Source organism: Sorex araneus, chromosome X, assembly GCF_027595985.1.
Source record: "Sorex araneus isolate mSorAra2 chromosome X, mSorAra2.pri, whole genome shotgun sequence".
Classification (NCBI taxonomy): domain Eukaryota; kingdom Metazoa; phylum Chordata; class Mammalia; order Eulipotyphla; family Soricidae; genus Sorex; species Sorex araneus.
Window position 1 is genome coordinate 158553169 of NC_073313.1, and position 13937 is coordinate 158567105.

Here is a 13937-nt window from a genome sequence, read left to right on the forward strand (position 1 = left end):
CTGTGCAGGTGCGGGGACCCGGTACAGGGGCGGGGACCCGGTACAGGTGTAAGGACCTGCAATAGGGGTGGGGACCCAGTACAGGGGTGGGGACCTGCAACAGGGGTGGGGATCTGCAACAGGGGTGGGGACCTGCAACAGGGGTGGGGACCCGGTACCCAGTACAGCTGTGGTCACCCACTGCTGGGCAGCTTTCCCAGGTGGGTGAGCACAACCTGGGTCCCCACGGATCCACCAAGCCCCCTTTCTAGTTGCCCGGAGTGGCCTGCAGAGGGCTCGCACCAGTAGGACGCCTGCAGCTGTGCGTATCTGCGGGTGGCCAGTGCCCGCACATGCTGCCAGCTGGCCGCCAGCTCCTCCTTCATCTGCTGGATGTGGGCGGCCTCCGAGGGGTGCGATCGGGACAGCTTGTCGGCCTTGGCACACAGCTCCTTCACCTGGAAGAAGGGCACACTGGCAAAGGCGGCTCCTAGCGCCCCACCCCCATGGGCGCTTCTGGGGAACTCGACTGTGGCCGCATAGTGTTGCCCCGCGCTGCAGCCCTGGCCAGGACACGTGGTCCTGCCAATGAACCACCTCTAAAGAGAGTCCCTGGGTGGGCAGTGGGCAGATGCTTTCCCTGCACAAGGCCGGCACCGGGTATGGTACCCTGGGCCTGGCAGGGCGATTCCTGAGTGCAGAAACCAGGAGTGAGCCCTGAGCACTGCAGGGTGTGGCCCCAAAGCAAAGACAAAAACAAGAGGGCCTGCCTCTTCCTCTACTCCTCTTACACCAGGCCTGCTCCTCACGGCCCCTGAGCTGTTATTTCTGGTCACAGAAATAACAAAGAAATAGCATAAAGAAATCCTGCCTGGGGAAGACTCTGCAGACAGTACTCACACTGCCAGTGGGTGTGGAAGTGTCATAGACTGGCTGTCAGAGGGACTGGAAAAGTCCAAGCATGGAGAGGAGAGTGTGGGGTGAAAGGGCACAGATTTGGGGTGGTCGGCACCCCCTTGGAGCATCTTTACTTCCTTGGCTTCTGACTCAGGGAGCTTCACCAACCCCAGGGGGAAGATCCCTGTCAGAGTGGTGGATGGGGGGGGGGGGGCCCTGAGCCAGCCGAGCACTGCAGGAGGGAGTCTGTGGGCCAGGAGGACGGGGTGGCCCTCACCTTGTCGTCCATGACGGCCAGGCTGCGCTCCAGGCCTTTGTGACTGTGGAACAGCGCCTCGGCGGTCACCAGGTCCCGGCCACAGTCCTCGGACCGGAGCAGCGGCTCCTTCTCCTGGATCCAGTGCACGGCCTCCGTCACGTCCCTGCAGACGGCCGCAGTGAGTGCTCCACGGGGCCGTGGGCCAGGCAGGGACACGGGCCCAGGCAGCACCCACGGCGATGCCCACGCTTCCCCGGGAGGGAGTGGTCAGCAGGCCTGCCCAGGCCCAGGGCTCCTGTGCCATACCTCCCCGGGCTCTGCCGCCCCCCAGCACCCACGGCTGTGCCGCTGACCTGCTCCCACTGGTCAGAGGGAGGCGCGGTGCTACTGCCCTCACCCGCCATAGTCAGGGTGGCATGTTATTCAGTTTGGGTGCTGGCAGTCGGCCAGACGTAGAAACAGACCCGGTACAAATAGGGGCCTTTTGTGACCTTGGGGTGCCCACACCAAGCCTTTTGCTGACCCCTGGGGGTGCCCACACCAAGCCTTTTGCACACCCCAGGGTGCCACGCCATGCCTTTTGAATCGCTGGAGGTCCGCTGCATTGGACAGGGTCTTCCGTCGCTGGAGCGCGAGGTCGTGGAGACGGTCCCAGGCGGCGTTCACCTCGGCCTGCTTCTCCCGGATCAGGGGCAGCTCTGGATGGTTCTCCTGAGGGCGGGAACAGGCTACGCTCAGGCACGGCTGGTATCCCCCAGACCCGGGTGGTTGCCACTGTTCCTGCTGGGCCCATCCTCACGACACTCCCCCTGGCAACATGCAAGCCAGCTCCCGGCCTTCCTGCCAGCTTTCCCCACTACTGTTTCCTTTGGTTTGGGGCGCACCTGCTCAGCAATCACTCCTGACTCTGTGCTCAAGGATCACTCCTGGCTCTGTGCTCAGGAATCCCTCCTGGAAGCTTGGGAGACTGTATCAGGTGCCAGGGATCAAACGCAGGTCAGCCGCATGCAAAGCAAATGCCCTGCCCATGCAGCCCCCTCCAAACCTCACCCACTCCAAACCTGCCCCCTTCACAATACCATGTCGGGGCCTCCCCTGGCTTGTCCCCTAAACATACTGAGCCCTGATGAGAAAGAGAAGCTTGTTTGTGTAAGGTGTGACTCTGTGATTCTCTTTTTTTTTTTTTTTTGCTTTTTGGTTCACACCCAGAGATGCTCAGGGATTACTCCTGGCTCTGCACTCAGGGGCTGGAGTGATAGCACAGCAGGTAGGACATTTGCCTTGCACATGGACGACCCGTGTTCGATTCCTCCGTCCCTCTTGGAGAGCCCAGCAAGCTACCGAGAGTATCCTACCTGCACATCAGAACCTGGCAAGCTACCCATGGTGTATTCGATATGCCAAAAACAGTAACAGTAATGGGCCTCATTCCCTGAGATATTACTGGTACCTGCTTGAGCAAATCAATGAACAATGGGATGACTTGATACAATTATTATTATTGTTGTTGTTGTTGTTGTTGTTGTTATTGGGCTGGAGCAATAACACAGTGGGTAGGGCGTTTGCCTTGCATGCGGCCGATCCAGGTTCAATTCCTCTGTCACTCTCGGAGAGGCCGGCAAGCTTCCAAAAGTATCCCGCCCACACGACAATGCCTGGCAAGCTCCTCATGGCATATTCAATATGCCAAAAACAGTAACAAGTCTCCCAATGAAGAAGTTACTGGTGCCCGCTCGAGCAAATCAAGGAACAATGGGATGACGGAATTACTCCTGGCAGTGCTCAGGGGACCAAATGGGATGCTGGGAATTGAATGCAGGTCAGCTTCGTGCCAGGCCAATGCCCTCTCCGCTGTACTATTGCTCCAGCCCCTGTGATTCTGTCTTCCGCAACCCCCTTGCCCAGAGCAGACTCAATGTGGGGGAGCATGGGCTGGATGGCAGGGGGGAGTCAGAAAGTGGTGGAGAATGTTTCACGACACAGGTACTGGCCCGGGGATCTCGTTGAGAGCCCCCACTGTGCTTGCCTGGGGGTTCCTACACTGTCAGTGGACAGCAAGGAACAGAGGAGAAGCCTGGCCGGTACAGTGATTCCCAGGAAGCTCAGGTAAAGCCGCACGTGGGTTGTGAATGTCCCACCATGTGTAACATTGAGACGTCACTATGTTATGGAGGGCTACGCGTCTACCACGCGCAAGACACCATACATATCACATGTGTGACATGTATACAGATTCCACTTGTGTGACATGTGAGACATCGTGTATGTTATAAAGGATTCCTGGGTCTGTTATGTGTACATCATGTGTGCTACTGAAGAACACATGTATCGCATAGGAGATACCTAGCATGTCAAAGGTCCACAGGTGTTAGATGTAAGGTGTCATGCACACTATGAAGCCCCACCTCTGTCACACATAGATGTCATGTGTGTCGAAGGACCCCGCTGTGGATGGAATCATGCGTGTCATGTGTGTAGGACCCCGCTGTGGATGGAATCATGCATGTCATATGTGTAGAAGGACCCCGCTGTGGATGGAATCATGGATGTCATATGTGTAGAAGGACCCCGCTGTGTATGGAATCATGCCCCACACTCCCGCACACACATGGACGACCAGACTGGGGAGGGGCAGTCGCTCTCACCTGCCCACACTTCTCAGCGTACTGGTTCACACCATCCACCCTGCCCTTGCGTGCACCCAGGTCCACCTGGAACTCTTCAAACTTCTTGTGCAGAAGCTCTGTGCGCTCCCAGTCCTCCCCCAGCTCCACCGACGTCACGATGGCCTCCTGGGGGCAGAGAGTCGGTCACCAGCTTACCAGTCCCACCCCACATCCTGGCGCCACAGTGGGTCACCAGAAGGCTCTGGGGTCGCACCGTGTCCCCAGCAGGATGCAGGGTCAGGCCTCCCTCAGATGCGAGAGGGGAGGGGTACACAGGGAACCGCCACCTGAGCTGGAACGAGAACCTCAGGCTCCGGGGTCCACCCAACCGCACCCCTCACAGCTCCGGCCCTGCACAGGAGAACTGTGAGGCGAGCAGAGTCCACCCTGGAGGTCCGGGCCGGGTGGGGCAGGGGGTTCTCAGCCCAGCCCAGAGAAGGAGAGTGAGTGCTGGCAGTGGGCAGGGACTCCCTATCTCATGAGACCTAACCAGACCCCCGACTCCAGCCTGGTGCCGCCTTCCTCCCAGTCAGAGACTCTGAGGGAAGAGCTGTGTTGTCTCCACTGTGAGGCCCACCTTGTCTGCCACCCACTCCAGGATGTCGGCACACTCTTGCAGGAAGCGCTGGAGGAGCAGGGCGCGCAGCAGCTGGGCCCCTCTCTTCTGCAGCAGCTCCAGCAGGAAGTCCCACAGGCGGCGCAGCTCCTCCAGATGGGCCTGGTGGGGGGCGGACAGGACCCTCAGGCCCCTGCAGGGCTGTGCTGGGCGCTCAAGCCCAGCTCAGCGCTCAGAAGGATGGAGACCGACATGGACCAAGCCCAACCTCCCCTCAAGGAGAGCTCGGCCAGGAGTGAGAGTGGCTCATGCCAGCACTGGCCTGCAGACACCCCGAGAGGCACCTGCAGCGCCGGTGAGGCTGTTCTGAGTAGGGGCTGCCCCGGGAAGGGCAAAGCAGCCATTCAGCTGACCTCGCACAAGGAGTCCCTGAGCTTGAGAGGGTTCGAGGCCTCAGAGGTGAAAATAGCATGGAGGTGAGGGCATAAGCCACAGAGGTGAGAATGACATGGAGGTGAGGTGTGAGCCACAGGTGAGGTCATGCGCCTTAGAGGTGAGGGCGTGGTGTTAGGGAACATCCCCCAAGAGGCCCACCCTTGCCCTGAGAATCAGGGATGGCCCAGAGGAAAGAGAGAAACAAAATCGGGCAAAGTCCTGACTTGGGGCCCATTGGGGGAGGGGCGGCGGGGCCACGGTCTTGTGTCGATTCTCCCAGGGGCAGGGACTGGGGGTCCCACCATAGCAGGAGTGATGTGACACGGGGCGGTCTCCTTGTTGGGAGCCAGAGGCTCCAGGAGCCCAGTGAGGTCACAACCTACCAGAACGGAGAGCTGACCACACCTCACCTTAGTGTCCTCGTGGGCAAAGTGGCCCTCGGCGAATCGGACGGTCCTGATCTCCTCCAGCTCGGGGATGACCCTCGACTTGGCCTGCACCTCGGCCTCCAGGGCCTCGTGCTTCTGGTACTTCCCCTGCAGAGGCAGGAAGCATTGCTGCTGCATCCCCAGGCCTCCCGCCCTCAGCGGAGCACCCTGCTCCCTGCCCAGCTCCTGACACCACACAGGAAAGGGTCCCCCTGGGCACACCTCACGAGGGCCACAGGTGAGGTGTGCCTCCTGCCAGGGCCCAGAAACCCGTCACTGCTCTAGAGGGTCAAGTTTCTCCTCTGGGGAGGAAAGACCAGGCCCGCCCCCTTCTGAGTGGAGGACAGAGAGCGCCTCCTCTGGGCAGGGAAAGGTGTGGCATCGGTGATGGCTTTACATGGCATTAAGGCGTCACTCTGGCATGCCTGGGTTCCCCATGTGGGTAGAGACCCCTTCCCTCTGTTCTTGACTGTGTCCCCAAGAGGGGACAGAGCTTCTGCCAAGCCCACTCCAGGACTGCTCCTGGAATTCAGGGTCATGAAGGGCTACTCGGGTGAACTCAGGAAGCTCCTGGTCGGCCCCCAGTGTTCTGAGGAGTGCTGTGGAGAGACCCCCACACTCAGGACATCACACCACTGTTCCATCCTGTTGGCCCGCAGCCGGACTTGGGAGGGTGAGACCCCTCCAGGCACCCCCTCAGTGGGCGTCCCTGCAGAGGGCACTGTGCGTCAAGGAGGGGCGGCTCTGGGAGGCCCAGCTCTGTGCTCTGCAGATAGTGGCGCTCCACTTCCCGCCCGACTGACAGCCATCAGATAAGCTCCATGGGCAGCCTCCCCGCCCTGACGCTCCCGGGCCGCCGGGGCATTGAGGACCTGTATGTTGCTGGGTTCCTCATAACTCTTGTCTTCCAAGACCTTCAGCTTCTCCAGGATCCACTTCTCCAGGTCATCGGCGTCCCTCCTGAAGACCTGGTAGTGGTAGGACTCCTCCAACTTCTGGCCTCTCTCTGCCACCAGATCCTTGAACCTCTGGTACCGGCCCAGAACCTCCTGGCGCCGCTCCTGGATCTCCTCCACCGTCTCCAGAACCTTGGGGCCCCCGGTCTCCATGGCCTGGCAAGAGAACCAGTCTGCCTGAAAGGCTGCAGGCAGTTTTCAGCTGGGAAGAGCACTGCAGGGAAGTGTGACGTTTCCAAAGTTATGTGCTAATCACTTGAGCAAAGTTAAGTAAAAAACGTGCCAATGTCTCCAGCGGGTAGGGCGCCTTGCATGCGGCCGACCTGGGTTCGATCCCTGGTATCCCATATGGTCCCCCAAGCACTGCCAGGAGCAATTCCTGAGTGCAAAGCCAGGAGTAACCCCTGAGCATCACTGGGTGTGACCCAAAAAGCAAAAAAAAAAGTGCCAATGTCTCATTAACATCAAGGAGAAAGCATAAACATTTGGGAATAGTTCCTTGTGAATTATTTGACCCTTTCTTCCCCTATCTCCACAAGCCCTCCATCTTCTTCCCAATTACTACAAGTGTCTAAGGATTACCACCTCAATAACTCTGAGGTCGGGGGCTGGAGCAATAGCACAGCGGGGAGGGCATTTGGCTTGCATGGGGCCGACCCGGATTCAATTCCCAGCATCCCATAGGGTCCCCTGAGCACCACCAGGGGTAATTCCCGAGTGCAGAGCCAGAAGTGACCCCTGTGCATCGCCAGGTGTGACCCAAAAAGCAAAACGAAAAAAAAAAGCCTCTGAGGTCTAAGCGCATGGTTGCCAGCCAGTCCTGGGTACCTCTTCTCTGCAGCGGGACCACAGGGCCAGGTCTCCATCTCCCGAGATGCTGCGCCTGTTCCCTACATCCCCGCTCTCAGCACCTGCCTCCGGGACACCAGCCCATGGCGAGGACACTGCCGAGCCAGGGAACCAAACCACTTCTGGAGGTATATCATTTTCACCTCCAGATTCCTGCTAGTTCACTCTGGGAGCCCAAACTGGAGGGGAAGAACTGGAAAGGGAGACACTTGGGAAAAGAGAGTTAAAGTAAAACTTCTGATTCTCAGAAGCCAGGGAGCTGTCCCTCATGGTCCTGCCCAGAGAGTAAGAGGACACTCACCACGGCTGGACTCACGGTTTCCTGCAGAAACAAGCACCTTCTGGAGAAGCGGAGAGGCTGGCAGGAGGAGATGGATCACAGACAAACAAGGACACAAGAGAGAATTCAGGTGGAACCGTCTCGCTGGGTTCAGAGAGACGAGAGGACTGTTCCGGTGTCAGCACAGCCACAAGCTTGCTCCGAGGCCAGGGGCCCACCAGCTGGAGGCACCTTATCTCCAGAAACACACTTGGTACCCATCACTAGCGGACTCCGTGGAGGGGGGGCTGGAGGGAGGTTCCACTGCTTCTCCATCTTCTCACTAACAGGTTTCTAAACGCTAAATCAGAGCACAACGCCCTGTGGTGGGTGAATAGAAAAGACCACGCTAAGTTTGATTTTTTTTTTTTTTTTTTTTTTGCTTTTTGGGTCACACCCGGAGATGCACAGGGGTTATTCCTGGCTCTGCACTCAGGAATTACCCCTGGCAGTGCTCAGGGGACCATCTGGGATGCTGGGAATCGAACCCGTGCAAAGGCCCTACCTGCTGTGCTATCACCCCAGCCCCTAAGTTTTATCTCTTATGTCTGAGAATCACAGGCCAAGAAGGGATTCTAGGTCTTCCAGCCTCTGTCTGACTCTGCAAGCCCCTGAGAGCTCAGCATGAACTTCTCAGTGCAGCCTGGCGCAAGCCTTCCTGCCCATTCCTCGTCTCCAGCCTTGCTCCTTGGCCCTAGTCATGCCCAGGTGCTGATCAGAAAGGGGAAGGCGCGTGTGCAGGCATAGAACAGGGTGATGCTGAGGTACAAGGTGACCCCTCAGCTGTGGAGCCTGTGCAGTGGCTGGACTGCACGTCAATCGGTCAGGCTGAGCCACAGGGTGCCAGAGGTCCTTTCTGTCAGCTTCTAGGCCTGCTGGCCTTGTGCTGGGACTGTCTAGGGGAGGGGTTGTAGGCGTTGCCTGTGGCTCCGGTTATCAGCTTAACACAGAGCTCCTTCAGACACCAGCCCCAGAAACACTGCTCAGTTTGCCTGGGCTCTATCATCATATCTTCTCCTGGACTCGTAAACTCCAATAAATGCTTTCTATTAAAAAATTAATAAAATAAAATAAATTTTGGGTTGGGGCCAGAGAGAAAGTACAGCGAATAAGGCTCTTGACTTACCTCCTTCCATGAACTCAGTCCCATCATCCCACATGGTCCTCATGGATGGATGAGTGCAGAACCAAGAGTAACCCCTGAGTGCTCCTGGGTGTGGCTCAAAGCCCCCAACATTTCTGGGGATACCCAAAATCTCAGTATCCAACTTCCTCAGCTCTCTCGCCAACGAAGAAAACTTTCTTAACTTTAATCTGAAACTAATTCCCCCCCTATGGAATCGAGGTCCATTATTATTAGTTTCTTTTAAAAAGCACTTGTTTCTTCAGAGTTAGTCCTGATTTTTTAATGCCTTTAATTTGTGCCACCTAAAGACAGAACCACTCAGGAGAGGGACCTTGTGTCTTAGTAAATGACAAGAATCATTTGACTGCTTATGGCCTTCCACTGGGGAGACTGGGTAAATGCAGGGTGTCACCTCCCAAAACCACCCTTCCTTTCTGTTGGATATTACCCTAAGTGTTTTAGGCTTAATCAGCGAATTGCCCCATTTCCTCTTCCCAGACAAATTTACTGTGCCTTGCTACCATCCCCAATTTAGCTAAAGTTTATCTTAACCTTTCCTTTGTATTTTACCTCTCATTGTCTCAGTTCCCCAAGTCAGTCTTGATTACTTATAGACAAAACTTTCCAGTAATTCTGAACTTTGTGTCTGTAATGCTTTGTATTTGAAGTGCTGTGTATTTGCACCTGCTTTTCTATTTCCCTTATAGCCTTTGTATATTTTACTACAGAGCAATGTTCTTTGGTTAAGCACAAAAAGACAAATAAAGCTCCTAATATTTGGGACTTGATTGACTCTGAAGTATATCTACTCCAAGGCATAATTATTGGGTAAAAATTACTTGACTCAGGCTCCTAACACCCTAAAAGGGAGGTTCTGCTGTGGAACTGGGATGAACCCAGAGCAAGTGGCAAAGCTACCTCAGCATCGAAATGGGACATTCTAGAAAGCATAAATGCATGGTCTTGATGCAAGCTGTTATGACTTAAAAGACAGGGCCCCCATGGGGAAGGACAAGCTGAACTGGCCCGAGGACTTAGTCTGGGATTTACGGTAAAAGCCTTGCTTACTCTCAGAAGTCTGAGAACTAAGTGTTAAAAGCCTTGCTTGCTCTCAGAGCCCAGAGAACTAAGTGTTGGGATCCTAGTCCCTTACTGTGTTTATCCAAACAACTGTGAGGATTGATAACATACTACTAGAGGGAAAGATAAAAGCAATGTAGAAGTCCCTGGGAGACAGAGGGTCTTCTTGACTTTTTTTTTTTTTTTGCTTTTTGGGTCACACCTAGCGATGCTCAGGGGTCACTCCTGGCTCTGCACTCAGGAACCACCCCTGGCTGTGCTCAGGGGACCATATGGGACGCTGGGAATCGAACCCGGGTCGGCCGCATGCAAGGCAAACGCCCTCCCTGCTGTGCTATCACTCCAGCCCCCTTCTTGACTTTTTATCCATAAGGAGGACAGTTAAAATTAGGGTCAAGAGGACTGCCCCACAGCTTGATAGCCTGTTGTGTGAATATTCATTCAGTCAGAGGCACTAAGATAGGAGCTCGAGAGAAATTATTTTTCACGGATCTCATGAGCCAGGGGAAAAGGTAGCTGGGATGGAGAGAGGAGCACTAAATAAATGATGGTTGAAGGAATTACTCGGAATAGTAGATGAATGTTGAAAGTAGACTATGGACCCAACATGATGGCTGCTTGTTACCTGTATTGCAAACCGTAGCACCCAAAGGACAGAGAAAGTAAGAGAGATTATGCCTGCCATAGAGACAGGAGGTGGGATGGGGTGGGGGTGGCGGGAGGGATACTGGAACATTAGCGGTGGAGAATGGGCACTGGTGGAGGATGGGTATTGAACATTGTCTGACTGAAACACAATCATGAAAGTCTATATAAGTCTGTAAATGTATCTCTTGATGGTTCATTAAAATAAAATAAATAAATAACAACAAATGTTTATCTATGTAAATGATCAACCACACCCATGTCTTGATCTCAAGCCCCCTCAGATGTCTGTAAGTATGCAAGCAGCTCTGAATTAAATGGGCCATTTTCACCACCAAGATGTGGTCCCCCTGCTCCCCATCTCTGTCTCTGTTGGGGCGGCCTGGGGATCGCAGCAGCCCCCACATTTTACTTTGTGAACTCACACTTTCCTCTCCTGAGCGCCATACTTAATGGGACTGTCCTTGGCGATCACAAATCCCCTTTCCTTCCAAGTGGCTGCACGGACATGCAGCATCCCAGAAAGCACACTTGGCGTGTAGGTTTACACTGATTGATCTGCCCTCGCTGAACTCTAGGGCTCTGAGCAAAGCTATGAGATCAGCTAGCTTCACTGACGTTCCACGGGCAAGGCGTCACTTTTCACCATAGCAGTGGGGCCACCAAGGCATGTCCAGACTAGAGTGTGCATCACAGAGGAACTGCCATCCTGGTAAACGTAGCAACGTCTTCTGTGAAATTACCCAAGCCAAGTCAGAGATGTCTGAACAATTCCTCAAAGATATAACTGAGAGATCAGCTTTCCTTGGTACACCTTAGGGACCTTCACTCCTTTTCCAGTGCTCTCTGGCAAGAAAACTTTAATATTTCATCTGGCTAGGTCTGGGACTCACAACCAGCATTGGAAGCACCTTCCCAATAGTTGCAGTTCACACATACTGACACACACAAGCAGAAGTGTCCCGGTGACAATGCCTTCCACCCCTTTCCAGACTCAGCATCAGAATGGCTGAGTGGGTGAGCACCTATAAATGAGGCATCTCTGTGCCTCCTGGGTCAATAAGCAATTGCCGAGTGGGAGAATAACCATGTTCTCACTGGCCCTGGAGCCGCTTTTCCAGAGCCAGCATCTCTGGGACAGAAGGAGTACAAGTTCATTTCCCCAGAAATAAAACTGTACCAGCCTGAGCCTTTGAATGACCTTCCTTGGACCCGGTGCATCACCATAGGTTCTGAGAAAAAGCCTGAGATCAGTGGTTGTCTGGATCGAGTTCCTGGCAGGTGATCTTGGGAATCAAGACCAGTGACTGGGTAGGCTTCCTGCCCTTGACCTGACTGTGGGATCCTTGGGCATGCAACCCCTTTACACAAAGTTCTGTTTAGTTTGCCTGTGCAAACTTGCCAATCAACACAATTGTTGGATGCCAAACTTCCTCACTTTGGTCCTGGCTCAAGACCTGATGTCCACTGAGTGCAGAGCTCAGTTCCGCAAATCCCAAACACAGTCCTCTGGATTCAAGCACTTGTCTCTGAGCCTCTAAATGCTTTCCATAAGGGATGGGGTTAAAGGTCAAAAATGCCTTTACCATTTCCTCATGTCCTCTTTTATTTCATGAAGTAGCGTTTTATAGTTTTCTTTGTAGAGGTCCTTTACTTCTTTAGTTAAGCTGATTCCAAGGTATTTGATTTTCTGGGGCACAATTGTGAACGGGATTGCTTTTTTCATGTCCCTTTCCTCTGTCTCATTGTTTGCATATAGGAAGGCCATGGATTTCTGGGTATTGATTTTATAGCCTGCGACTTTACTGTATAGGTCAATTGTTTCTAAGAGTTTCTTACTAGAGCTTTTAGGTTTCTCTAGGTATAGTATCATATCGTCTGCGAATAGTGAGAGCTTGATTTCTTCCTTTCCAATCTGAATCCCCTTAATATCTTTTTCTTGCCTGATGGCTATTGCTAATACTTCCAGTACTATATTAAAGAGAAGTGGTGAGAGTGGACATCCTTGTCTTGTCCCCGATCTTAGAGGAAAAGCCCTTAGTTTTTCTCCATTGATGATAATGCTTGCCATAGGTTCATGGTAGATGGCTTTGACTATCTTGAGAAAAGTTCCTCCAAAACCCATTTTGGTGAGAGTTTTTATCATGAATGGGTGTTGGATCTTGTCAAATGCTTTTTCTGCATCTATGGATATGATCATATGGTTTTTATCTTTACTTTTGTTGATGTGATGGATTATGTTGATTGATTTCCGAATGTTAAACCATCCTTGCATCCCTGGGATGAATCCCACTTGGTCATGGTGTATGATCTTTTTGATGAGTTGTTGGATTCTATTTGCTAGTATTTTGTTGAGAATCTTCGCATCGGTGTTCATCAAGGATATTGGTCTATAGTTTTCTTTGTTAGTGGTCCTGCTCATGGATAGGGAGAATAAACATTGTCAAAATGGCAATACTCCCCAAAGCATTATATAGATTTAACACAATCCCTATAGGGATACCCATGGCATTCTTCAAAGAAGCGGAGCAAGCAATCCTGAAATTTATATGGAACAATAAACACCCACGGATAGCTAAAACAATTCTTGGGAAAAAGATGATGGGAGGCATCACCCTCCCCAACCTTAAACTCTACTACAAAGCGGTAACAATTAGAACAGCATGGTACTGGAACAAAGGCAGAGCTGTAGACCAATGGAACAGGGTGGAATATCCCTACACACAACCCCAAATGTATGATCATCTAATCTTTGATAAGGGAGCAAGAGATGTGAAGTGGAGCAAGGAAAGCCTCTTTAACAAATGGTGCTGGCACAACTGGACAACCACATGCAAAAAAATGGGCTTAGAACTCGATCTGACACCATGCACAAAAGTCAGATCAAAATGGATTAAAGACCTCAACATCAGACCACAAACCATAAGGTACATTGAAGACAAGGTAGGCAAAACCCTCCAGGATATTGAAGATAAAGGTATCTTCAAAGACGACACGGAACTAAGCAATCTAGTAAAAACAGAGATCAACAAATGGGACTACATTAAACTAAAAAGCTTCTGCACCGCAAAAGATACAGCGACCAGAATACAAAGACTATCTACAGAATGGGAAAGGATATTTACACAATACCCATCAGATAAGGGGTTGATATCAAGGGTATATAAAGCACTGGTTGAACTCTACAAGAAGAAAACATCCAACCCCATCAAAAAATGGGGCGAAGAAATGAACAGAAACTTTACCAAGGAAGAGATACGAATGGCCAAAAGGCACATGAAAAAGTGCTCTACATCACTAGTCGTCAGAGAGATGCAGATCAAAACAACCATGAGATACCACCTCACACCACAGAGACTAGCACACATCCAAAAGAACAAAAGCAACCGCTGTTGGAGAGGATGTGGGGAGAAAGGGACCCTTCTACACTGCTGGTGGGAATGCTGGCTAGTTCAGCCCTTTTGGAAAACAGTATGGACGATTCTCAAAAAACTAGAGGTTGAGCTCCCATTTGACCCAGCAATACCACTGCTGGGAATATATCCCAGAAAAGCCAAAAAGTATAGTCGAAGTGACATATGCACTTATATGTTCACCGCAGCACTGTTTACAATAGCCAGAATCTGGAAAAAACCCGAGTGCCCTAGAACAGATGACTGGTTGAAGAAACTCTGGTACATCTATACAATGGAATACTATGCAGCTGTTAGAAAAAATGAGGTCATGACGTTTGCATATAAGT

The 13937-nt window shown here is 52.5% G+C and overlaps 1 protein-coding gene across 1 annotated transcript in view; it reads right to left on the reverse strand.

Moving 5' to 3' along the window:
- SPTA1 (spectrin alpha, erythrocytic 1) overlaps positions 1-6329 on the reverse strand; it is a 45063-nt gene extending 38734 nt beyond the window's left edge. The window contains exons 1-7 of the mRNA XM_055121194.1: positions 6093-6329; positions 5203-5328; positions 4379-4519; positions 3781-3927; positions 1713-1846; positions 1154-1298; positions 283-437 (exon numbers count right to left, since the gene is read on the reverse strand). Of these exons, the coding sequence (XP_054977169.1) occupies positions 283-437; positions 1154-1298; positions 1713-1846; positions 3781-3927; positions 4379-4519; positions 5203-5328; positions 6093-6329 (1085 nt within the window). The remainder of the gene's footprint in view (positions 1-282; positions 438-1153; positions 1299-1712; positions 1847-3780; positions 3928-4378; positions 4520-5202; positions 5329-6092) is intronic.
- Between the last annotated feature and the right edge of the window lie 7608 nt (positions 6330-13937).